This window comes from Globicephala melas, chromosome 9, assembly GCF_963455315.2.
Source record: "Globicephala melas chromosome 9, mGloMel1.2, whole genome shotgun sequence".
Taxonomy (NCBI): domain Eukaryota; kingdom Metazoa; phylum Chordata; class Mammalia; order Artiodactyla; family Delphinidae; genus Globicephala; species Globicephala melas.
The window spans coordinates 61862293-61889790 of NC_083322.1; the positions used below are offsets into that span (position 1 = coordinate 61862293).

General features: G+C 37.4%; 1 protein-coding gene across 1 annotated transcript in view; it reads left to right on the top strand.

Moving 5' to 3' along the window:
• Window positions 1-20215, top strand: part of NXPH1 (neurexophilin 1) — a 293558-nt gene extending 273343 nt beyond the window's left edge. The window contains exon 3 of the mRNA XM_030857193.2: window positions 15884-20215. Coding sequence (XP_030713053.1) covers window positions 15884-16645 — 762 coding nt within the window. The 3' untranslated portion in view covers window positions 16646-20215. The remainder of the gene's footprint in view (window positions 1-15883) is intronic.
• Window positions 20216-27498: the final 7283 nt, after the last annotated feature.

Here is a 27498-nt window from a genome sequence, read left to right on the forward strand (position 1 = left end):
CCACTTGTGAATACGATTGAATAATGGCAAACATTTTGCTTTTTACAACATTTATGTCTAATTTTAAATGGATTTGAGAATAATGGATTCTAGATTTCCCTAATAAATGTTAAACTATAAAATTAAAAAACTGGATCATGTGTGTATGTATATGTGTGTGTGTACAGACACAAAAAAACCCCATATTGATGTGTGTGTGTACTTACACACACACACATATAAACATATTCAGGGTTTATTTAAAAAGTCATAACTCGTAATACTTAATAATATATTAATGTATTCCTGGCACGGTATTTCTTTAGGTGCTTATAACATTTCTTATAATGCGACAGTGTTATTCCTTTGCATTTCTTCTTGAAGCGCATTTGCCCTCTCTCAAAACAGAGTATTTATGTAGTCATATTCAATGTGAAAAGGGGATCTTTCTTTGCACATATTACATGTAAAGCAGGCATGAACTCAGCTTTTGATTAAAACGTAGTTGTGTGACCTTCTAGCTCAGCTTTAATTGCATTTAAAATTCCTTTCTGCACCTGTACTGAATATTGCAAACCAATATTAATAACGTAGGCTTAGAGCAGTGCAGCACCTAAGCAATAGGTTCTTGACAAAAGTTATTTACCTAACTAGAGTTTCATTTCAAAGTTAACATGTTTCTGTGCTACTTGAATAAAGCACTCATCTGAAAACTCTGTTAGACACTTTAACCCAATTTAATTTATTCCCTGAAAGTTTAATCCCCTGCTGACAAGAGTAGTTACAAATTTTCCAGAGTCACAATCCACTGAAGTGAAAAATGTTTAATGACATCATAGGTACTGAGCTTCAAGAGTTTAGTTAAAAATCTTCAAAATGTAAAACAGGGGGCAAGAGTTAATAGGATATTTTATATAGTTATATTTCAATCCTATTACAAATCTTTCTAAAGTCCCTTACATCTCTACCATTAAAGCTATGCAAAATGAGTTACTTAGACATCTCCAGGGAGCAGGGAAGGAAAAAAAAGACACACATTTTAAACCATAAAAGCAAATCTCTTCTGAGCTTTGACATTAAAGTGGCCCATTCAGTCATTTTACATTTTATAAAACCCTCTTTGTAATCACAGTGACCAAACAAAGCAAGTATTAGGTGCCAACCATCTACAGTATTCTGTGCAACTATACAAGAAAGCAGCCCAAAAGTGCACAACATGGAATGCTTTGGCACCCATAGAACAAACCCTGACTTGGTTTTATACAGTTAAATTATGCAATAGAAGTCTATTTATCGGTTATTAAAATATTTTTGGTCTGACTGCCAGAGAGTGAGGATAAAAACAGGGGAGGAGAGAAAGTAAATCTGAATTGACTTTGTTTTTGGCACAGTAGAAAGCAGTTGGGTTCTCTTTATAGTTTCCTAAAAATCTAATTATTCATTTGGCAGTTGTACCTCTATAGCGCAACTGGATAGTTGTTTTAAAATATGCAAAGCACAGATTTCAGATTTAATAGGAGATAATGACCACTTTATAGCCTGTCAGGTCATGGCCTATTTGGCCTAGTTACAGAGATATTGCTTCATGGTTCAGTGCTTGAGAGCTGATGATGGCTCCAGGAGAACAAAGGTGTCGTTGACATAATAGAAAGTAAGGGTTTCTCTGGAACTCTAATGGGATGCTCTGTAAAGAATACATCAAAAATGTCATGGAGGGCTTCCCTGGTGGCGCAGTGGTTGAGAGTCTGCCTGCCAATGCAGGGGACATGGGTTCGTGCCCCGGTCCGGGAAGATCCCACATGCCGCGGACGCGGCTGGGCCCGTGAGCCATGGCCACTGAGCCTGCGCGTCCGGAGCCTGTGCTCCGCAAAGGGAGAGGCTACAACAGTGAGAGGCCCGCGTATCGGGGGAAAAAAAAGAAAATGTCATGGATTAGATAGTACAACTCTGATGGGGGCATTGGGTGGTATTTCTCTATACTGTATCATTAAAAAGAAAGAAAGGAAGGAAGACAAAGAAACAAAGAAAAGAGAAAGGAAGGAAGGGAGGAAGGAAGGAAGGAAAAGAAAATTTTAAAAATCTACAGTTTAAATCAAGTTTCTTTGTAAAGTCATAATTTCACATTCTAAAACTAGGATCATTAGTGAAAATCATATTGCGCTTGGAGTATTACCACTTCAAGGGAATAACAGTGCACTGGTTGCCAGAATGACTTGGGATGTCACCATTTAGGCAATTCCCATGGACAAGGGCATCTGCCTTAAGAGCTGGGATGAGAGCCTATGGCCTGGCTCCAGAGCCCCTGCTTTTACCACTACTCCAAGATACCTAAAATGTACAGTTTTTTCTACATGACGTTAAATTATGGAAATTAGACTCTTCTATACAAAATAACCACACGGATCAATGTAACTATCTGGATGAGTTTAAAAAACACCAAATCAGAGCAAGTATTATTAACAACTACCATTTATTGAGAAGAAATATTCACATACATTGTTTCTAATTCTCAAAATAATGCAAGGTATTCATATCAATTATAATGAGAAAATTGAGGTTTAAGAGATTATTGCTTTGAAATTAACTGAGTGTCTGTATACCTGAGTACCTGGTGGGCAATGAACAGTGATATGCTAGTCAGCTCTTTTGGAAGAATGATGATTCAAGTAATACTTGAAGTTCTACATACAGGGTTGAAGCATGAGGATACCTCTACTTGGTCAAGGTCAATTGGCTCATGCCCATTCAAGGAACTGAATGACCATGTATACTCTTGTTAAATAGCAGTACATTGTGGTAACAGCAGAGCAATCTGGGGTTTTTGACACAGAATCTGAATGTTGCTTCTTGGATGTGTGATTCGAAGGAAGTCTCTTTGCCAGAGACTTAGGGTCTTAGTTTCCTGCAACCTATCATTGGATTATTGGTATCAACATCCCAGGGAGGTTGTCAGAGTTCAATCTACTCATATAACATACTAATTTTTGATTGGAAAGTAAATACTATGCAAATATTACTTTAAAAATCCTCTGACTTAAAAGAATGTCAGCCTCAGATTGATTAGTTAATCCAGGAAACAGGTTTTTTTTTTTAAACTTTAGCTTCATTTAAACAAAATGTGAAATGAAAGAGCCATAAAATGACAAAATTAAATGAGTTTATTATCAAAAATAGTAAAACAATTATACGTAATGCAAATTAATTATCTGTAAAATTATATTAAATAGTCCAAATGACTTGCAAGGCTATGATTTAGCATAGTACAATAATATTATTCTCTCTACAACTACTCAAAGCATTGCTTCCTTCACTGTCAAATCCAGGAACACTCTTTTCCCATTATCGTCTTTGTCAGTCGAAAGCTCTAGAACTTTATTATAAAGTGATTTGCAGCACACAAACCCAAACTGAGGAATATTTCACAAATTAAGTAGCCTATAATGTTTACATTTTACAAAAATGTAAAGGACAAGAAACAGAAAGAAAGGCTACTGAATGGCCATAAGAACTAAATGCAATGCATGACAGTGGATTGGACCAGAAAAATTAGTAAGTGTAAAGGGTATTGTTGGGACAATTTGATATTGACTATAGATTAAATTATAGTAAAGTATCAAGGTTAATTTTTTTTGATAGCTGTATTATGTGTATATAAGAAAATGTAATATTTCTCAGGAATTACTTTAGAACTTCTTTAAGAGTAAATTGGCATGCTGTCTCCAACTTACTCTGAAAATGGCCTAGACGCACAGAAATATAGATAACGCACACGTGTACATATAAACGTGTACATATATACATGTACATATAAATATACATGTGTATATAAATGAAAGAGAGAGAAAGCAATAAAATGATGTGTGATCAAATGGAATTAATTGGTGAATCTGGGTAAAGAGTGTATGGAAGTTTCTTGCAACTTTCTGTAAGTTGGAAATTATATTGAAATTTTTAAATTACAAAACTATATAAACATAAATACTGTTTTCTGTGCAGATTCCAACTAAGATAGATCATGCTTGCAGTCTGTCTAAAGAACCAAGATTACTTAGCAAAAGATGATTTCACTTGTAAATACATTTCTTGACTGTTTAAACCAGCCTCCACTTTGAGAAAAAAACATATATCTCACACCTTCCTTTAACATTATGTCAAACTATGAAATAAATATTCTGACTAGAAGCAAATCAATGATACACTTGGAATAAGCTTTTTAATACAGTACACATTCCAACACCCCCACTACCAATTCTGCTATAATCCTCAGTATATATTACAGCTCACGTTACCCTGGCTTTACTTTAGTAATCTCTTTTGGGAATCACTGACTTTCAAGGCTCATAACAGGAGGGCAGCTCCAAAGTAGTAGGACCTTATCTATAAGAGAGTCTAAAGTACTGATGTAGGTTATCTAGAATGAGCAGACATACAGATTTAGACTGAGTACAATAACTTCCCTGAGGTTAATTTTTTAAAATTAAAAAAAATCATGGTTATTTAACAAATGCTTGCTGATGGACTTATAGAAGAGAGAATCTGACAAACTTTTGCTTTAACTTTGCTTTTTTTTTAAAAAAATAATAAGTCTTCTGAAAATAGGAACTGACAAATTTTTTGGAAACAAATATAAAGCACTTTCTCTTTTAGAGACTAAAGAATAACTCCCTCTGTGTTATCATTTGCTTAACTGAAAACCTATGACAACTGTTTGCTCGTTTTGATTCTCTCTCCCCTCAGAGCAGTCACTGTTCAGACTTAAGTCTCAGGAGGTCTGAGCATGGGTTTGTGCACATAGTCAATCCAGGAGACTCCAAGCTGTAATTGAGATACACTCACTGGGTTAGTGCCTCTTTGTTTCAGGGTTAGCAAACGATGGCAAATTTCCATAGTATCCCCTCCTTCCACAAAATTAAGAGCAAAGATAAGCCAGTTCCTTATTTTGAAGTTGACACCCTGATTTCCAGTTTCAGTAAACTCTGGAGGAGACATAAGGTACCAGCTCTTATGGAAACTTTAGAACTCAAGAAGAGTGGACTGAATACTAGGAAACCTTCACTATAGTTTTAACTCTGCCCCTAACCACCGTGGGAACTTTAGGTGAGTTACTTCAGCTCTATGGGACTCAGCTTCCTAAGTCATGAAATTATTTTCAAGGTCCCTTTTAGCTTCAGATGTTTTGTGATTCTAACTCTCAACAATCGTGGATTTTAGTGATATAGACAAAAAGCAGAAATGTCACAGTTGTACTGTATTTATACTCTGTCAACTCTAGAGTAAAGCCAAACATTCCTGTAAGACTCATATTTTTTAATAACAATTTAATTTGTACTGTTAATGAACATTTTTATAGCTCCATTTGAGCCTTTGCAAACACATCCATAAAACTGGTTGTATTGCTTCAAGTTTATAAAACCCCACTGCATTTTCCAAGAAAGTGGGCATTTATGCAAAGAAATAGCCTAACACATGCCTAACTGCCTATTTCAATTACTATTTGTCAATACAGTATCCACTTGAATAGTGCAAACATAATGCCCCCGGAAAGTCTGGCAGATTCCTGTTGAAGGAACCTCTGCTCTTAGAATCCCATCAGCATTTTCTTTCATTTCTGTCTTAGCATCAAATTTCTGGAAATTCAAGAGAGAAAATCCAGAAGATGACACTAACTTTCCTGCCATCCAAGAGACCACACTCATTGTTTCATTAAGCTTTTCTGATACTTGTAAAGCCTCCAAAATAGTTATGTTCATATAGGCATTTTTGCTCTTATTCACTTTTCACTTTGATTTAAATAATACTCACATTTATTTGGAGACTTTTGATGTAACATTCCTGTCTGGTTATAATGACCTATAGCATCAACTCACTTGTATTTTCTTAGAAAACTATCACCTTTTCTCTTGCACCACTGTGGATGTTTACAGAATTACACAAAGCCTCCATGAAGGCTTACAATATAAACACTTTTATTTATGCCAGAAAATGAGCTGTTTATCTGTTTATGGGGCAAGCTCATCTGTGAAGGAACATCATTAGGTGTAGGTAGGCACTCCATTCAAACATGCATTTATTCATTCAGCTGATATTTATAGAGCACCTACTTGGAACCTGGCATTTTATAAAGTGTAGTAGTAGTGACTAAGGTATTAAATGACCACTCCCACCCCCATGGAGATGACAGTTCAGAGAAAGAAGATGAATAGATAGATAGATAGATGATAGATAGATAAGGATATAGGTATAGGTATAGATAATAGTATTACTTTTATGAACAAAAATAGCACAAGGTTCTCTGAGAGGATCAACCATTCCTGTAGAAATGAACTTTAGGTTGGGCTAGAGGGTGAGTAGGAGTTAGCTAAGCAAATGGGAGTGGGTAGAAAGGATTCCAGGATGGAGAAGCAGCCCATGCAAAGGTCCTGAAGTTGGAAGAAAGAGAACACATAAAAAAGTCCGATGTGATCTGAACTCTGAGGCCAAAGGGAAGAGCAGCCAAAATGCAGCTGGAGTTGTAGAAATACATTGCATTGACCTAGACCCCGAAAATACCCTCTGTGAGGAATCAAAGGCTCACAACTGCTTCTTTAGTTGGTGATGGCTTCTGTAGTAGTTTCTTGAGCAACAGTGACCTTCCTGGTCTCTGCAGCTCATAGAAGAGGTAGCTTCCAGGGGCTGCAACAGTCAGCAGGTACCACAAAGGTTCCTGGTCCATCTTCTTTTTTCAAAGAGCTCTGGGGCCCCTAGTGACACAATTCCATCTGACTTCAGCACCAGGAATAGAGACAGCTGTCAGATGTCCTAGCTGTGCCCTCTAGTGGCAGGTGGAGTGTTACCCAGCTCTTTTGAAAAGGGTAAACGCCCTCTCAGAGTTTGGAAGTATGCATGTGGGGACATAATGGGTGGGGGGTCGGGGAGGAGAGGAAATTCTACTCTAACAGCCTGTCTTTCTTTCAATTCTCCTATGACTCCTTCTATCCACAGTGTTCACAGCAGTTCACATTAATGCTGTGATAAGTCATTTTAAAGTACATTAAAGGTCAAGGGAATCTCAGAGCTCTGCTTGCACGCACACTTTCCTCCATCCATCCTTTCTATTGTGACTACTCTTACATCGTCCTCAGTCTCTTTGGGCTCTGTTTGCTCTATCTCTCCATGACCCATCTCTTCTCCTCCTGTAACATAATCTGGGTGAATATTCTTCTTTGATTTAGTGAAACGGTCCACTTAATTTCCTTGGTAACAGAAAGAGCCAAGTACTTTTCTTTTTGGAATCTAGGCATACCACTCAGTTTTACATCTGATTAACTTAAAGCCACAGCACCTAAATCCAGAGGTCATCTTTTTCCTTGTTGATGAGATCTCTCTGCCTAAGCATCCTTTTCCCTCAGCACTTGGGTTTTTGATATGAGATTCCACATGCCATGCTTTAAGAAACTGGGAATAGGGGGAAAGGGTAGGGCCAAGACCGAAGTGAAATGTAGCCCAGACTCATGGTGTATCTGGTTCCCAAACTGACAATAATTGGGTAAGAGATTTGTGTTTCCCGAGTGCTAAGAATGTTACATGGAAGAAACAAATATCAAAGAACGGATGCTAATCTTATCAGAGGGACTTCAGAAAAGAACAGGTTGGTTTAAGAGCTTTCAAGGGAATTGTTTTCTCATGGACATAGGGACCTTTGAAGTTCCTTCAGTGCATGAGTTGTGTCTTCCCTGAGCTATGCCTTAGAGCCATAGTGGGGCCTGGTGCTCTAGGCTGGATATGCTTTACCACATCTTGCTCTGGTCAAGGCATGATCCAAAGATATATATTTACTCAATGTCAAAAGGTTTTACCTAACTAAAACTCCAGCATCACCATCCTTTGATAAAAGGGTGAGGGGTCGATTCTCTTTGTTGGTTTTGTCTGTTCACAGGACATTGGATTTGTTCCACTTCGGGAAGCTGGAGATTCCCAGTTTACAGTACTTTTACAGGAATGTGGAGGGACCGTATTTCCAGAATCTGCATCCCCTTTTGTATTTCTGGGTTGATCGTCTGCCTTGTTGTCCACTCTGTACCCGTGAAGCTCTGATCAGTCTCCACACCTTCTAGCCTGATAAGAAAGAAGTCCTAGAAGAATTTTTGAATGAATCCAGGATCTAAATGGTACAGGGATGATATTCCACTGCAACTAGTCTCTATCACTTTCTTTATATAACGACTTCTTCCTCTGTCTTTTGGAGGGTTTTCAGATCAACCTCTGGAAAATCAAAGGGTGTTAAGTAGGCATATTGTCTCAAAAATATCAAAGTTATTATTTCCTGAGGAATTTGAGTTCTGTTGGATAAAGTGAATTCAGTATGTTCTCTTATACCATCGCTGTATATGAGACAATATGTATGTATAGGTTGCTGGAAATAGGATTGGAAAGTGAGTCAGTCCTTCCTCATTTGGTCCATTCTAGATAGGTGTGTACTTCTTTGGACTTTAAGAAGCTATAAACTTTCAAAAGCCTCCATGTACATGCCTTATTATGGACCATCACTCATATTGGCCTCCAGTTCAGAAAGAAAGACCCTGAATCTAACCCAGCTATTCCTACATATGCAGTATTTGTCTTTTCCTTAAAGACAGCTAGATTTACTGACAAATTAAAATCTCTTTATGCATAATGAAAAAATAATGCTGAAGTGGCTTTGTTTCAGACAGGAAATAGTTTTTCAACATGTTATTTTAAGTGTTTTGTTCATTATTATAACCAAGTATCCAGGAGTACTCACATGAGATATTCCTTATACATTTTAAATGGAAGTAATGTAAAATGCTAAAAAAAGAAGCAACTTTTGCAATGCAAATCTGGGTAAGGTAATCTGTAATTATGTTTTGAGAGAATGGGTTAAGTGGGACTACGTTGAATATAATTTTTAATTTCTCACCAACGTTAATGTGTCTATATATCAAAACTTATATCTATATGTTTATAAAGTGAGCATGAGGGAAGAGACAATATTTTTGTAAGATGAAAAATTCTGTTTCTCAGTAGCAGAAACAGTAGTTCATGGCTCTTCACAAGGCATGCTTTTTCTCCTGCAGTTAAAGAACCAAAAACATTTTCAAGATAATTTTCATGAGAGGACCTACAGGAGGAAGAATCAAAGGGAAAACTAACTGTATAGTTATACAAACTTGTGAGGTACTCAATTACCTATGACTCAGGACCAATCTCCAATACAATAATGTAGGGAATAGTTGGTGCCCTATGTTGGAAGTGAGCCATCCTGCATGGGATCATGAGAACTCATGGAGTAACATACTAAAATTCTTAGCCATTTCTTCAAGTGATGGAAACATACCATGTTTCTAGTTTTTAAGGATGGCCTGGAATGTGCAGGCTGATCAGAATGTCTTCTTTTAAAGTTGTTAGGTTAAAGATTAATTATTGCCAATATTTGCCAATACTAAATTGTAATGTACATAATCAGGGTGGTCTCCTACCACCACCTACTACTAAAGATGACCACAGAGTTGTTACAATTATGCTAATTTCCATCTCAGTTTGTTTGGACCGTTTGAGCAGATGTAATGTCTCCAGTCAGAAGATGGGGATAGAATAGCCGTGCGCATTCTGAAAGCCTTGTTTTCCTTTTCTTCGGGGCTTCATAACCTAGCTAAGCATGATAGCTCTCAGGTGTTGAACTCATACTACTTTTCATACTTTTATTTGTGCCACATATAAAAGCTTTTATTTTATCTTCACGAAAACACCGTGAGTAAGGTATCATCTCTATTTTCTAGTTGGAAAACAATATGGCTCTAAGGGGTCACTGGTGATAAAGCAGCAGATTTTGGATTTAGCCCTGTGATCTCTGACTGCAAACCCCATTTTCTTAGTTCCTATGCAATACAGCCTCCAGCAACTACTAGATTAAGGGAGAGGCATGAGTTCCTTTTCTGCTTTTCTATTGTTAAGGCAGCACTGCTACTCCTGGAGCACTGCTTTGTAGCAGAAGGAAATGATGTGTTTTTGATGTATTAAAATACTAACCCATTTCCTCTGGCTTATCACATATAATACAGGAACTCCAAGTATTGTCAATGAAGTCTATGCTCTAAACTTGTAGGAGAGAAACCTCTATGGGCCACATATCCCACCAAAATCTTGGTTGTGGCTAAAGAATCAATGAACCTTCACTATTGAAATAGATGTAAATAAGAATATAAACCATATATGTCATTTATTGAGTACTTACTCTATGCGAGGTACTCTCTCTCCCAAGTTACAAAATGGCATAATACAGAAAGAGCATCCCTCAAAGAGATTATAGTCCTCTTGGTGGAACTCTATGAAAAAGAGTCTAACGTGTCTATAAATATCTGTGTGCTTTTCCCTAAACTAGTTAAGAAAGGGTCTGGAGAAAGCATGAGCACACGTAGCCCACCTTGTGGGATTTCACAATACCTGAAATAGAAAAAAATCCTACATTTTTTGGAGAGAGAAGAAAATAAAACACAACAAAATGAGTTAAGAGATGAATGACTATTCTGCCCAGTGTAAGACTATGGCCAGTAAAGACATTTTTAGGCATGGGACAACTCAGATAGTTTATCTCTTTTGAACTCTTTTTAAAAGAATCACACAAATCTATACAACCATAGAAATGAAAATCCAGCTCAAGAGAGGAGGGAGTAAGTTATCTGAAGCAACAATGAACAGAAAAACCAATGGAATCAAGGCTAAAAAAATAAGTCTAGGTAACCTGGCTGTGAAACAATGTAATAATTAGGGATCTATCACAAAAGGTATCCCCAAAATAGAAGTATGATACATTCATATTCTAAAATTCTATTTCCCATTTAATAAAGATGATATACCTGGATGTACTAAGACGTATGCATCTCCAAGATACTTTGTTGACTGGAAAAATACAAAATGCAAATCATAAAATATGACACTATTTATGTAAAATATTTATACATGTAAAAATAGTGAAAATATTTAGAAACAATATACATCAAAAATTTGAGGTTTTACCTTTGGAGAGAGAGGTGGGATTGTAAGGGAACAGGGGTTGATGATGAAGATAGGCTTTTAATTTTCAGTTCATAAATCCTATAATGTTTAAATGTTTTGATAAACATATATTAATGTACAATTGAATGATTAAAATGATTTTAAAAATAAAGGAAATACCCTGTGGAGTAGCTAAGCAGTAGCTCTTTCATTTACCAGCAGTAATCTTGCATAAGTCTTTTTTGAGCTTCCATATCTCTGCCTGTAAGCTGAAAATAACAATATTGATCTTAAAGTCTGTGTGTGAGTGAGTGAATGAGTGAGTGCGTGTGTGTGGTTTAAATGAAATGCAATGCCATATGTAAGATGCTAATTACAATGTCTGGAATATAGTATGTCCTTAACCAATAGCAGTTAATAGTATGCAACATATATTCAACCTAGGAAATCATAAAGCTGCCAAAATGAAGTTGTAATCACAGAGCAAGGCCGTTTTGTTGATTAGTTATTCACTGATCAGAGATACTGCTTAAGCATCAGGTTATCTAAAATTTTTGTTTGGCTTAAATACTCATACAGTTGATGAAATAAATACATGATTTTCAAAGTAATCTTGAGATAATTTATATTGAACAGTAATAGATCAACAGTAAATGTGTGGTTTGGTAGAAATTAAAAGGCATCTTATTGCTCTTTTGTAAAAAGAGGGACACAGACATCTGGAGGCGCCTCTAGTTGGAGATGTACATGTAAAAGAGTGAAATGTTTGTATAAAATCTCATAAGGGCAGGAGCATAGTTGAAGTGGCAGTGAAGTTTATTTTTCCCAAGTGGTGCCTTTCAACAATATTTTAACATCTTTTTTTTTTTTTTTTTTTTTTTTTTTTGCGGTACGCGGGCCTCTCACTGTTGTGGCCTCTCCTGTTGCGGAGCACAGGCTCCGGACGCGCAGACTCAGCGGCCATGGCTCACGGGCCCAGCTGCTCTGCGGCATGTGGGATCTTCCCGGACCAGGGCACGAGCCTGTGTCCCCTGCATCCGCAAGCGGACTCTCAACCACTGCGCCACCAGGGAAGCCCTCAACAATATTTTAAAAGATAATATATTGACATTATGATTGTAAGCCTGCAATGAAAAGATGTTAGAGAAAGCAATGCGAAAGCATGACCCTGAGGTATATAAAGGAGGAGCTAGACCAAGATCATTGCAACTTCTTATATACTTACACTCCCACCAGTCAACAGTAGTCTTTTCTCCCCAGCTCCACACACAGGTCCTGCCTCATACATGCTCCCTTCATGTTAGATCCTAGCTCTGTCTTTGTTTACGGTTGAAGAAAATGACCCTTCTCTTTGCACCTATATTTGAATGTTCTCAAAAGAAACATAAGCTTTAAAATGCATATACCTAATCATGTTGAGTCTTTATGATTCTCATTGTTTCTAAAACAGGCAAATCACATAATTTGTGGAAATGGTATCACTGGACTAGTGGGTCAACTCCTTTGGAGTGGGCGGGCATTGGCCACTTTTGCCTTGGAAAATTATATTCAGTTAGGAAGTATCTTTGGTGTTTTCAATGTTATAGGAAAAATTACTCTTTGTAGAAAAGAAGGTTCACGATGCTTTGCCTTTTTGGAATTTAGTCAATTAGAAATTGTCAGATTTTTCTTTTGGTCTCATTTTATGCCATAGTCTTTGCCACCTCTGTTATCATTTGATATACTGACGTGGAAGGATCTTTAGGTGACTTTTAAAAAGAAACTCTTTTATTGTGTTTGTAAAATCAATGGTACAGGGTGTTCTCAGTATAAGGGTTTTTTAAAAAAAATGGTATCGTTTATTCAGTAAGGCTCAAAATCGATTTCAATTTTATGTGTACATTTATGTGTTGCAAAAATGAAAATGCTTAAGATGTAAGCAATATAATAGAGTGAGAAAGCCAAGGATTCCTGATTGCATCTGGGAGTAGATGTGTTAAGCTTGCTGCTGTTCTTTGTCATCTTACATCGTCTCTTTACCACTACTGAAACTTGCTCCAAGAAGGTCCTTTGTAGTGAATTCAAAAATCAAGAGGCTTCTTTTCAAGTGTTTATACTTTTTTTTTAACTTGTTACTTTTGTATTCCTTACAGATGTGAGCAAACTCATTAATTTGCAACTTTTTCCTGCTCCTGCTTAGCCAGTAAATCATCAAGTTGAGTTAATCCTACCTCTAAAATATCTCTTATATCCATTTTTTCTTTTTCTTTTTCTCTGCCACTGCCTTGGTTCAAGCTCATTTACTTTCTCGAATGAAGTATTGCAATTTGTTATTTAACTAATTATTCCCTCAAGTTCTCTCCCTACCAATCCACCTTTCAATGTCCAATCGGTGATTTTTCTACAGCCAGGATGACCTACTTAAAAGCAAAACATGCCGAAATTTAGGGATTCCCCATCATATATAATAATAATTTTAAATGCCTTCACAAACTGACCCTAGAACCTTCATAATTTGACCCTAGCCTACCTTCTTCAGGTTCTGCTGACTTCTTGCAACCTTTTCTTCTCTTTATCCTCCCAGTCAATTCTCCCTAATGTTCAGAGGTAAGGAACAATTTTCCATTCTTACGTGTGACATGTTCCTTCTCAACTTTTTACTTTTACATGGTATGTTCCTTATACTTAGGAGAACTTCTCTGGCCTATTCACTATCTGTTGAAGTTCTGAACCTCTTTTTTATCTGCCAGATCTGAGTATCATCTCCTCTGTTACATCTTCTCTACCTTTTAACTTTGACTATGACTCCAAGAATATCATACATAGTGTTGGTTACATCACACTGCTATTTGCTTAACTGATTTCACTATTAGATTTTGAACATCTTGAGGGCAAGAACCATGTTTCATTTACCTTTGTATTACTATTATTTTACTGAATATTAGCGGAATCTCACTATATAGTTATTGAATTAATAAGACAAAATGAATCAGTGTTTTGTATACTGAACAGATCTGGGGACTTTCCTAAGGACCCTCCCTGATTTTTCATGACTGGTATTCTCTTTGAGACATTGCCCTGAAAGGGAAGAGAAGAGAGAATAAGAATATTGAAGGCAGTGTTGATGACTACAACTTGCTTTGATTCTGTACCCAAAGTGAGATATTCCAGAGAGGTTTCTTGACTGTCTGCACCACTGGAAGCTGTTCACATCACACCATTGAAGGCTAATACATTCATTGCATTTGATAGTTGAACAGTTTAATAGATGAACTTATGCTCATGTCTTATTAACCTGAGTTTTACTATCTACTCAACTTGTTATGTTTTTAGATTGTTACAGCAGCACTTTCAAAAGTATATATATATTTAAATTGTTTGCTTTAGGTTTTTGGTTATATAAAAGGGAGATTTTCTTATAAAGATACCCTTTGCTCTCAAATCCTACTGTAAGTTATTCATTTACATAAAATATTAACCAGTGGAATTCAGAGATAAAATGTTTGAGGATGATAATAGTTAGAATACTAATGTTGAACACTCATCGTGTCCAGGTGACTGTCCATTAGTGCTTTAAATGGAGTGTCCTATTTAATTCTCAAAACAGCCATGTGAGGGAAAGCGGCATCATTCTCCTACTCTGTAGAAGAGAAAAACAGAAGTATAAACAAGTTAAGCAACTTGCCCACACTATACAGCTGTGAAGGATCACAGCCTGGATTGGAATTCGCGGGTGTCAGACTACAGAGTCATAATCACTATAGCTGTGGAGAGTATAATTTAGAAGTAAATTTCTATTCTACCTGAAAATCAGAGGTTGTTCTGCTATCAGAATCTTAGCATCCTCTTCAATAGGTTGGTTCTTTCTCCTTGAAATCTGACACTTCCCTTTTTTTTTTACTCCCTATATGCTGCTGGTAAATGAACTCTAAATCCCTTTTCACTTCTTCTTTGGGACAATTTCATTACTGCTTCATGAGCCAGCGCACCATGATGCATCTCATTACAGCCCCTCTCCTTGATCAACTGTGTTGATGATGAGACACAAGTACCAAGCCATTACCAAATGCATGCTTGTATTTATTCTTTTTGCCACCTGAAGAATGGGAAACTATCTATGTAATTCTAGAGATTAGGATATGTATTCATTTCTTTTATACTAAAGATAAATATAGAGGCTGCAATAAGAACAATGCCTATAGAATTAGGCAAGTACAGATTTGGATGTTTGACCAATTGATTAAATTTCATTGAAACAAAACAAACAAAGACAAAAATAAACTCTAAAATCAAAAGATCTGCACTACTCTTATCAGTTAATGTTTGTCTTCCTAGATCGCATTTTAAATTCCTTAATGGAAACAATTGTCTTATACAGTATGTTTCTTGCTAATAATGGGTGATCATAAACATGTTATTTTGTTTTGACCAGATAAAATATACTACAGCCTCCTTGCCAAACTAACTTTCCTTATGTGACTATGGCTGTGGACTACCAAAAGCCTATAGTACGTCAGTCGACGTATTTCTGAGAATCATACTATTATAAAGCTTATGGTGATCTTGAAGTAAAAAAGTAACATAATCGTTTGTAAAATTTTATTTTAAGAGTGTTTGGATTTTGGTGCTGAGAAGTAATTACTTTAGTGTGATTTATGTTTGAATTTAATTTGCTTTATTCATGTTAGGTGGCCTTTTTCTCGTCAAATGTTTTTATATAGTCTTTCTGTCATGTTTAGTGGCTTTTATCCACCTACACCCCCTCTCTCCCATCATTGTATGAAATAGAAGTGGTACTTTATCATGGCCTAATAAATATTGGCTAGGTGCTGAAGGTACTTTAATTCCCAGCCTCTGAGAAAGGGCTTGGATCTTTGTGTTGGGTGTTCTCAGATAGAGAGATGTAAACGCCATTTTTCTGTTCCATTTGCAGGTCACATGTGCCAATTTAACAAACGGTGGAAAGTCAGAACTTCTAAAATCAGGAAGCAGCAAATCCACACTAAAGCATATATGGACAGAAAGCAGCAAAGACTTGTCTATCAGCCGACTCCTGTCACAGACTTTTCGTGGCAAAGAAAATGATACAGATTTAGACCTGCGATATGACACCCCAGAACCTTATTCTGAGCAAGACCTCTGGGACTGGCTGAGGAACTCCACAGACCTTCAAGAGCCTCGGCCCAGGGCCAAGCGAAGGCCCATTGTTAAGACGGGCAAGTTTAAGAAAATGTTTGGATGGGGTGATTTTCATTCCAACATCAAAACAGTGAAGCTAAACCTATTGATAACTGGGAAAATTGTAGATCATGGCAATGGGACATTCAGTGTTTATTTCAGGCATAATTCCACTGGTCAAGGGAACGTATCTGTCAGCTTGGTGCCCCCTACGAAAATAGTGGAATTCGACTTGGCACAGCAAACCGTGATTGATGCCAAAGATTCCAAGTCCTTTAATTGTCGCATTGAATATGAAAAGGTTGACAAGGCTACCAAGAACACACTCTGCAACTATGACCCTTCAAAAACCTGTTACCAGGAGCAGACCCAAAGTCATGTGTCCTGGCTCTGCTCCAAGCCCTTTAAGGTGATCTGTATTTACATTTCCTTTTATAGTACAGATTATAAACTCGTACAGAAAGTGTGCCCCGACTACAACTACCACAGCGACACACCTTACTTCCCCTCTGGATGAGGATGAATGTAGGGGTGAGACTGAAGCCTGAGGAATTCAAGGTCACATGACAGGGCTGTTACCTCAAGAGGAAGGTCCCATCTGTTGCCTGGAATGTGTCTACACTGCTGCTCTCGTCAACTGGCTGCAAATACGCTTGTGGAAAACAATCTGATGTAATTTCTGCCCAGTCAGCTTCATCTCTCAGTATAGTTGTAAATCACCACAGATTCTAAAGCCACACTTGAAGACATGCTCTCACACATAGATGTACACAGACACACTCTCATATACATTTCAGCTGGCATCCGTCATGATTCTTGTCAAGAGGGCTTTCGTTGTCTGACTCATAATGGTTCAGGATAAACGATCATCAAGCAAAAGGATTAACTAGACAGTGAATGGTTTTTAGCACTTGCTGTTATGGAAATCTCCTTTAAAGTCTTGAGTACATGCTAATCAATAATCCCCACTCATGCATTTCTACTGCTTGGAGTAGCTGTACTGGTAAATACTACTGTAGGAGTATATGCTTGTTAAAATTGGAAAAAAAAATGTGTCTTTAGAGCTCAGTATTCTTTATTTTATGAACACAACAAGTGTAGTAACTTTTTCCAGCATTCAGTAGGCACATTCAAGGTGATACAAGATGGCTCTTTTTTCTATGGAGGGAGCCTGTTCTCAGTAAAGATGGGCAAACATTTGGAATTTACACGTGGGCAGACACTGGATTACAGCTTTCATCACCAATCATTGGACTTTTGCAAAGTTGAGACCAGCTAAGGTTGCTTAAAATAAGTTCTGATCATTATATAAGAAGGGAAATGCCTGACAGACACCATGTAAGTTATGTGTCTGTCTTATCTTTACTACACATATTGTAACAAATTCAATATCCTAGTCTTCATTTGTATGAATGGTTTGTATTGTACATAGTTTAACCAAGTGTTATTTGAGCTGCTTATTAATATTAACTATGTACTTGTCTCTCTGCTTGTTATTGGTTAAAAAAGAAAAAAAAAGGATATGAGGAATCCATTCTATCAATGTAGCTGTGAACCCCATTAAAAAGGCAAACTTAATGTACAAAGCATTTATTCAGCTCAAGTATTGTTGACAGCTATACATATACAACATTACAGTCTGTCTGTATTTAGATATTTTATTTCTGGACAAATGAAATGTACATAAAAATAAAAATGCTTAAATTTGAGTTTCAATATGTACTTGTGTAAGATGGTGATTTAAATGGTTCTGACAAGAAAAATGTGTTGGAATACAGTCATGGTTTTGCATCTCATGTCTCTAAATTTGTACAGAACTATCTAAATTGCTATTAGTTGCCCAGTCAAAACAACTTAGGAGTTTAAGTCTCAAAACTGGGAAACAGTTGTGGCATTCAGTATTACATACATTTTTGGTTTGCTGTCATGCTAGTTGTCCAAGAATACCAAAAATCAATGAACATAAGGAGATGATTGAGGTCTCCTAAATTAATTATAGCTAGTTGTTGTTGTTGTTGTTTTCTTGTACAGCGTCTTTATTTAGCAGAATATTGAGAAGGTAGTTTTTTTTTTTCCTTAAAAGAAAGCCAAGATGTCTGAAGATTGTGGCTGACTTTCCCTGATTCTACTGTATTGACTCAACTGAGAAAATTACAATTACAGTGAAGGGCTTCTATGCTCAATTTACATATAGCAAAAGGGATCGATTTATCTATATAGCATTATTTTGGGGCATTAAGCTTTACTTTTTAAAACTAATTACCATACACAATCCCAGCAAAATAAACAGAAGAAAAAATATGTAAAGTAATAACCCATACTTAAGGTCACAAATTGGGGATTGGGATATGAAAATTCTCAAAGGTTAACCAAAGAGGTCAAATTAAGAACATTCACCCATTCTCATTTTCCCTTCATGCTGCATAGGGGTAAGTATGTTTTCATACAGAGAATAATAGAAGTTCTACAGGGAACCCAATACCACAGAGTTCTAAAGTGAGAACTCAATGACTGATTTGACTGAAGAGAGCCTTTAATTGCCAATTAAAGACACATCATTCTGTTAAGTGTCCATCTCTCAAAATCCTCCAACATAGCTAGACAACCATTTATATCAATGTATTAATTAATTTGCTGTGGAATTTAGAAGCTGATGTTACAACAGACTTCTCTGGCACAATTGGCAGGAAGAGCTTCATGAGTCCCAGCTGCAGAACATATTTTCCACAGATTAAACCTTGTTATTCTGGGGTTTATTTATCAAAGTGATCACTTAAGAGTCAGTTCTCTCTTAACAAAAAGGAGGATAAGTAAGAAGGCAAAAATCTTTTCTTTTTTTTTTGGATCATTTGATTAGTGGCCTGTGACTTTCATTATGTGGTGTAATCTGTCCTGTAATCCAGCATTCAAGATAAGATGAAAATATGTTTCAGAAAAAAAAAAATATATGCTTCAGTCTTCACCCATCTGCCCTACTCTCCAAAGTTCTTATGAAATATTGCTTTTACATTTTTATAAACATATAGAATGCAGCTAATTAACAATGCATTGAATTATTTTTCTGTAGTTTTTCTTTAGAAGGAAAAAGGAGAAAATTAGCAATTCCCTAATGAAGATTTCAATTTTTAAAAATTTAAACTTTTAAGACTTTTTCTGGGCCTGTACTCACATATCCCTAACTCCTATATCATCAGCACCTCCATCTGTGATATAGAAAAGTTGTGATGATATAGAACTTTGATTCAAAAGATTATTTGTATCTAATATACTTCTGTTTTAGACAAGGAAGAGGATGAAGAAAGATGATGAGTAAGAAAATTCAAAGGTTTGCATTAAAAACTTTTCTAGGCCAACTTGTTGCTTCAACAAACTGGTTAGTTAAGTTTTAGTTATGCTAGAAAATCATTTGTTATTTGGAAAAAATAAACTTAAAGCTTCCCTAAGGAAATTGCTTTTTCTAGAGTCTTAAATATTCTTTCACACCTTTGCTAAGATATAGAAAAAAAGTCAAGATGGAAATAGATAGCATCTGATGCAAACATGGGTGTGTCATCATTTATTGTTATTTTCAGAAACATTTTAGTAAAATTGAAATTATTATAAAGAAATGATTATTGCAACTTCTCACCTCATGGAAGAAAAATGATACAAGTTACTGCTTTATCTATTTATGATAAAAAGCAATGAATTGTCATGGTATGGTTTCAGTTGGGCATTTTGGGGTCCATGACTCCTGTGAGAATTTCTCTGCATGAGTAGAAGGGGCATAACTATTAATAGTACAGTACTAAAGTTCTGGAAGTGATTATTCTGGAAGTAATTGAAATACTTGTTAAATTTAAAACTGTGGACAGGAGTCTTCAGGTTCCTACATTTCAGCAATAAACTGTAAGCCATATTTTTACACAGATAGATTAAAAAAATCATGAGAAGCCTGAGAAAGTGTTTGTCTTTTCCCTTTTCCCCACTGCTTTACATGTAAGCAGCAGCTTAACCGATATAAACAGCTCTTTGGAGAAACAATTTGCATCTCCACCATCAACTCTGAATGACAAGTTTTAGCCTGAAGCAAATTCAAATGGCTGTGTTTATTAACTTTGGAAAGACTTGGTTAATGTACTAGTTTCAGACATTTATTGATATTTATTCAATTATCAGTCTTTTTATCTATTTTATATTTATTTTTATCTTTATATTTTTATTCAAATAAAATGAAAATCAGTAGATCAAAAATTAAACATTTAAACGCATTAATTTGCATAAAAAATATTACTATTTACCTAGTTTGTAGGTGACAAAAATTGAGGACCTTAACAGAACTGAATCCTGAAAAACTGATTGCTAGGTCAGCTTTTCTCAGGAGTCACATGCATATCAAAGAATGATTTCAGGGCTTGGGAGCATAAGGAAAACAGTCCTTCTCAATTTAAAATTGTGGTGTATCATTGCTTTTTATATCCAGTACTATCAGAAATACTTTTAAGTAACAAATTTACAGTTACTTTTATTTTTACTAGGATGGCAAAGAACAGAAATCCCATGAGAGTTTTAGTTTCAATGTGTTTGTGTGAACAAAGTCTAGAGAAATCACCTAAAATTAGGAGAGTACTTGTGCCAAGTAACTGGCCAAGTTTGATGGAAAGCAGTTTAATATTTATAATTCTGCATTTAGAGGATTATGCCCTTTATTACTGCTGGATTGCAGGATGACTGTAAAGGCCCTAAAGGCAAAGGATACAGAGACTTCCTTTCATTGGCTGTAGTGGCTGTCATGGTTGGAGGTGCCAAGTGTACATTCTCCCAAAATTAGACATACAGCCAAAGCTCTGTTCACATCAACCTCACCTGACAGTTGCTGGATTTCTAATTCCTAATTCTGTGTAAGGCGCCTCAATAGACAACTGGAATTACTGATTTTTGATACTCAAATTCCTTGACCCAAACACATGAGTAAATTTGGCCATTGAGAGAGTGACTATTTCAAGAAATAATGCCAGAAAGTTGTTAGAGAGCCTCTATTCTCAAATAAGTTTTAAATATGTATGTATGTATATGTAATATACATATATATCTACCATTGTTTCTGTTACTGCCAAGATTCACTTTGCCAATTTTCTGAAATTCAGTTTTATTATTACAATTAATTTCTTTTATGCACTTTATAAAAGTTTTCGGTAGAAGGCAAAAAAGAAATTGTGTACAGTGTAAGATAGTAGTCCGGTTTTTATTCTTTTACATATGCTGTCCAGTTTTCCCAACACTATTTATTGAAGTTTTTTCCTAAAAAGTTTTTATTTGTATGGTTTTAGAGCTATTTTTGGAGTCATTTTGTCTTTTAGAAGCTTCTCTATATGATCAAAGACTGCATTCCATTGTCTCTGGGAGGTCTGAGATTCTCTCTTGCCAAGAATGTGCCTCAAGGTAGACTTATCCAAATTAAAGTTCCAAGTGGCCACCACAATTCCAAATTATCCAAAAGTTCACCCATTTTCCAAAAAGGCACAAGATTCTGATCCATAGGGGGTATACATATAGAAAGCAGGAGTTTTCTGAGCGAGATGGAGAAAAAGTTTTAGACCAGGTGGAAACCATCTTTGCATTTAGATTCCCTGAGAGTTCATAACTGCAAGGGGAGTTTCTTAACAGCTGTTCCAAAACACCGGGACTCACGTTTTCCTCACTTTTGAACAGAATGGGGTGACTTACCAAGAAGCTTTAACAAACAAAATAGAGGTATGCACAATAAAGTGGGACAGCTCAAAATGCAAAGGCAGCAGAGCCTGGGCCCAAAAGAGAATTACCCTCAAATTCCAGGGTTGACAAGAAAGCAGTGAACTCAGTGGACTCTGTAGGTACCAGCATGAGTTTGCTCACTAGCCTCAGGGTCATACGGGGTCTTCTTTGGATCCCACTCTTAATGCTATGAACTGGTAAATGTTCAGAAATAACAGAAGTAAGACCAATAAATCCCTGAAGTAGTAATTAATAAAAGTTTATTGTGCACACACCAAAAGGGCAGTTTGCAAACTGGCAGCACTCAAACCAGAACATGGAATGAGGATCAGGAGTACATTGTTATAAAGCAGCTTATGTAGTGAGAGGGCAGTGACTGTTTATTCTTCACAGTGACTGGTTATATTTGAATTCTCTTCACTGATAGGGCATTGGTTAGCGGTTACCTCATATCAATTTTGGGAAACGGTTTAAGTTTTGCCTATGATTTCCAGAGCCATAAGCATGAAATGACTCAGGTCAAGTTAGTGTTGCAAAATAAGCTAAATTAAGGTTTGGATTACTTAAGTGGTTTTGCCTGCTCAGGGAATTTTCAAGCCTGTTCTCCATTTGGGTTTGATTTTAACAAGAAAAAAAAAATGGCTCCTGCCTGCTTTAGTGAAGATGGTGCCCACCAGCCTCCATTGCCAGAGGGGATCCCAGCAAGCCCCTGCCCCTCAGTCGACCTGCTTTAAAATTAGCAAATAAGCTTCTTTCACACAAACTATGGCACTTTTCAAAGGGCTGCTTCTGTGCTGGGCACTGTGGCAGGTGAGTCTGTGTGCGGACCCTTTAAGAGCCGTCTTTCCGTGGCCGCAGCCCGTGGTTCTCGCGAGCTCATGGGCATGCGCTCTCTCGAGATTTTTCCAAGCGAGGCCTTTTAAGGGCTTGCCTCTCAGGTGCAGGTTTTAATAGTTGGCGTACCCGCCGTGGAGTAGGACTCCTTCGGTCCTCAGGGAGAAGCTTCAGGTTCTGAGCTCGCTCCGATTGTGGGTCACCGTGGAAAGACTGTGTCTCAGCCTTTTACCTGCGTTGATGCGGTTTCCCTCTGTCTGCTCGCCCGCCGTGCAGCAGCGGCTCCACGAGTTTTGGGGGTTTTTCTCAGAGAAAATCGTTCCCTATGTAGCTGTCGACTCAGTTTGTCCGTGGGAGGAGCCGAGTTCAGTATCTGTGTTGCCGTCTGAGCCGCAGTGCCTCATAAACCTGTTACGTGAGGTAAGCAGTTATTATTCTCTCTTACTTTCTTCACCCAAAAGAGAAAGGAGTGCAAGTTTCTGATAATGGCTAATAGTTGTTGAACACGTAAGGATGAGCCCTTGACTGTGCCCGGCCATTTCCGTGTGTCCCCTCACTTAAGCCGAGGTTATAGAGACTCTTCCGAGGCCCCCCTTGCCGTGAAAAGTCTGATGCTTGGAGACATGGAGTGACTTCGCCCAAAGCAGTACAACTCGTGATACATCCAGGAGTCAAATCCCATCTTCAGGACCCCAGAGTCTGACTTTGAAGCTGCTACTTCTCTCTGTTACTCTGTGAAAAAACGTATATGCAAAATTAGCACATCTAGTATGAACATATAGTATAATTATATAAAGAAGAGATGAAAAATTCCTTGAATCCATTTGTTTTTCTTCAGCGGCTTGCTGTTTCTCTTACTTGTCCAGGCCCCTCAGAGTCCCTTGTGGCCTGGTTAGTTGCCTCTGCGGTGGCTGGGCAGCCCAGGCCAGCCAACCCGTTGTGGCCCCCCAAACCTGTGTGTGTGTGTGTGTGTGTGTGCGCGCGCGCGCGTGTGTGTCAGTGTCACCGTCACCCAGTCCCTGCGTCAGAATCTCCTTTCAGGGAAATCTTCCTGTATGTTTAGGAAATTTCAGACCATGGTTTCCATTTTTCCTCAAAAATGAGTCAAGTAATTTTAATATGGTTTTCAGTCAGCTTTTTGTATCATTTCAAAATGTGTCTTTTTGCCCTTCTGCTCTAAGCTTTAAAGTCTTTTTCTCACAGAGGGAAAACAAAACCACATTTTATTTTCTATGTAAAGCTTAGTGGATGGGGAGATTCGGAAGGATTTGCTCAATCTTCTTTTCTGACATACTTAGTTTTTCTTTTGCTGCGTCTTATTCTTGAAACAAACACACCGAAAAAATTGTAACAATTTTCTTGCTTTAATTCCTCGAGTCTTTTAAAGATCTAGCTCTAAACACAAAAACAGGGATTTAGAATACTCTTAATACCCTGGCCCTCTGCCTGTAACAGTGATATGTGTTCCTCTTTTTTCTCTTACTCATGTTTTGCTCATGTTCAAAATTAGCACACTTTGAGAGAACCCCTAAGTGTGAAGGCAAGTTATACTCCATTGGTTTAACTGTCCTGAAATTCTATCATGTCGTAAATAATTTATGAGCCCTCTCTTCATTGTTAACTGAGCTTGAGCTCCACCTTTTCATTTTTCCACAGATTTTAGGGAAAAATCAAATATATCATTAAAATAACACTTGTGTTTCAATCTGTAATGTTTATAATATTTTACTGTACGTAAGTTATGAAAACTAAGGGATGAGTTGAGTTTACAAATATAGTTCTTCATTTTCTTGAGTTCACAGGTTTTTCCTTCCCTCCCTTTCTCCCTTCCTCCTTCCTTCCTTCCTTGGTATTTGCCAGCTATTTTTCATGCAGGGCCTTTTGAAGTAATGCTCCCAACCCCTCCATACATGCATTTACTTCTTTGGACCACGTGGGCTTTCCTTGACATAGGCAACTACAGCTTTCCAACTCGCTGCTTCTGTGAGTTTTTTTTTTTTTCCAAAATTTAGCAGAGTTATTGGGTTTGACCAAAAAAAGTGTTTGTTGCTTTCTCTTCTTTTAGCTTGGGTGAAGTATATAAAAAGGGAGACCTTGGAGCATTAGAGCACAAATTCTACTTTATATGTAATAGAAAAAGTTAAGATTATACAGAGCCAGTTCCTCCATACTCATTTCTCACACTCAGAATAGGTGCTCCTTGTTTACAGGGTGAAGAAAAGGAATTTACTCGTGGAAGGCAAGATTATAAATACCAGTATGATTCTGGGAAAGAGCCTCGTGCTCTCGGGCTTTGTTCTGAGAATAGAAATATTTTGGAATGGAATCTAGGGAAGCTGGAAGTCTTGCAGCAGAGTTGAGATCGCTGTGCGGAGTATCTAGGCCATTGGAAATGGGATATAAAAAGTGTCATGAAAACAACGAAGTTTTCTTTTGTTATCTTAGAGTGGTGTAAACTTGAGAGAGCCCAGTATACCCACAAGGCCTTGAGTTTGGGACAGGATTGGCAGGAGCAGTCTACCAGACCTGACTACTGGAGCCCAGATGGATGTGTGTCTCTGGGAGGCCTGTGTGGGCTGATGAGGAATGAGGATCAGGTGTCATCTCTTGCCAACACCATGTGAAAGTTTTTTGTAATTTTGGGAATAGGTTGGAGAGCCCCTAGATAGGCTTAAATTGGCTTCAGTTGGCTGAGATTTTAGTGTTCTCCGTATGGTAGAGTTTGGGCTTAAGATAAAAATTAAGTTGTAGAAAGGTAAAAATTACATCTATTCCACAATTGATAATGTGACTTGAAATTAACATCTGCTAGATATTTTCATTCATTTGATAGAAGGTGTTGATGTCTGTTTTGTGGAAGGTGCAGCCCTAGCACACTGATTCTGAAACAGACATGTTTTAATCTAGAGAGACCTATACTGAAGGACAAAGTAATTTATTAAAATGCAGGAGGATTTTGTGACCTATATGATGATTTCCATCCAATAAAAAATTTTTTTATAGCCATGACTACTTAGTCTTCTTTTTTTAATTAATTAATTAATTTTATTTTTGTCTGTGTTGGGTGTTCATTTCTGTGCGAGGGCTTTCTCTAGTTGCAGAGAATGGGGGCCACTCTTCAAAGCGGTGCGCGGGCCTCTCACTATCGCGGCCTCTCTTGTTGCGGAGCACTGGCTCCAGACGCGCAGGCTCAGTAATTGTGGCTCACGGAACCAGTTACTCCACGGCATGTGGGACCTTCCCAGACCAGGGCTCGAACCTGTGTCCCCTGCATTGGCAGGCAGATTCTCAACCACAGCACCACCAGGGAAGCCCCAATATAAATCTTTAATTTTATATTGGCTTAAATAACCTTTATAAATAATGGTTTTGGATGAAAGGGATAATTATAGAGATATGAAGGAGATGGTGAAAAGGTAAATATTTTCAACTCACACCTTTAATCATTCTTTTTATCCTCCCTTTCTCAGTCATGTTTTTACAGGTTATGAATAAATATAGAGCTTATTTCCAAGCACTGGCACACTGAAAGGAATAGAATGTTGAGGATATTTTACAGGGCCCTGTCAAGGGAAATGCCTGGTAGTGAGAATAGAGCTCAACCTAACTCAGGCTTCAAGTCTAACACACCATTACACTGTAATTATACTTTGCCCACTCTTCTTAGGAGCTCCTGCTTGTATATTTGTTTAAAAAAAAAATGTTTCTAGAACTAGATTCATGGTTTACAAGCATGTTCCAAGAATCCCTAAATTTCCAAAGAGGTGCCTTCTGAGCCTTTAGAGGGGGACATGGAGGCCAAGGAGGGGGTGGTACTGAGCCATCTGCGTAACTTTTCACTCAAGTATTCACTTATTCATTTGACACAGATTTATGGAATGTCTACTATGTGTCATGCATTGGTATAGGTCCTGAGGATACATCAGTGAACAATACAGACAAGGTCCCTGCCCTCAGGCAGCTTAGAATCTAGTGGAAGGAGAAAGCATTTACCAAATGAATATATTGTATGTCTGGTGGGAATTAATACTATGAAGACAAACGAAGCAGAGAGAGAGTGTAGAGGTTTATTAGGTTTTTTCTTTCTTTCTTTCTTTTTTTAATATTGGTGGTTTGGAAAAGTGGCTCATCTGTGGTGATATTTGAAGACAGTGATGGAGGTGGTCATATGGATACCTAGGGCAGGAGCATTCCATGGACAGGGAAGAGCAGTTGCAAATGCCTGAGTCAAAGGCTGGCTTGGTGTGCTTCTAAGGAAAGGCAAAATGGTTAGAGTCACTGGAACGGAGTTAGCACTGGAGGGAACCTTTGGAGGGTTTAGAGCAGATGAGTGACTTGATGTGATTTATGTTTTAAAAGGACCACTCTGACTGCAATGTGGAGAACGGAATATAATGGAGGCCAGGTGTGAAGCTACTGTAATAAAGCAGGTGGGAGATGATGATGGCTCAAATTTAGGACATAGGGGTAACAATATTGGCAGTGAGAAATCACCAGATCCTGGATATAGAACCTAGGATTGACTGATGGACTGGTTCTGATGTGTGAGAGAAATCAGTGATGCCTTTTTTATTTTGTATCTTCAGGTTACATATAAAGATAGATGCTTTGTAGAAACAAACATTTTAACACCTGCTTTGGAATTAGCTGGAAGTTACAAATAAGCATGCCCCTTCTGATCTTGATTAACTAATAAGTTTGTTCTATCTCTTTGGAACTGTGGAAGGGAAAGGAATTCATTTTATTTTTTGAAAAGTCCGTATACTTTGTGCATTCTGACAGTCACTTTATTGCTCTTAAAAG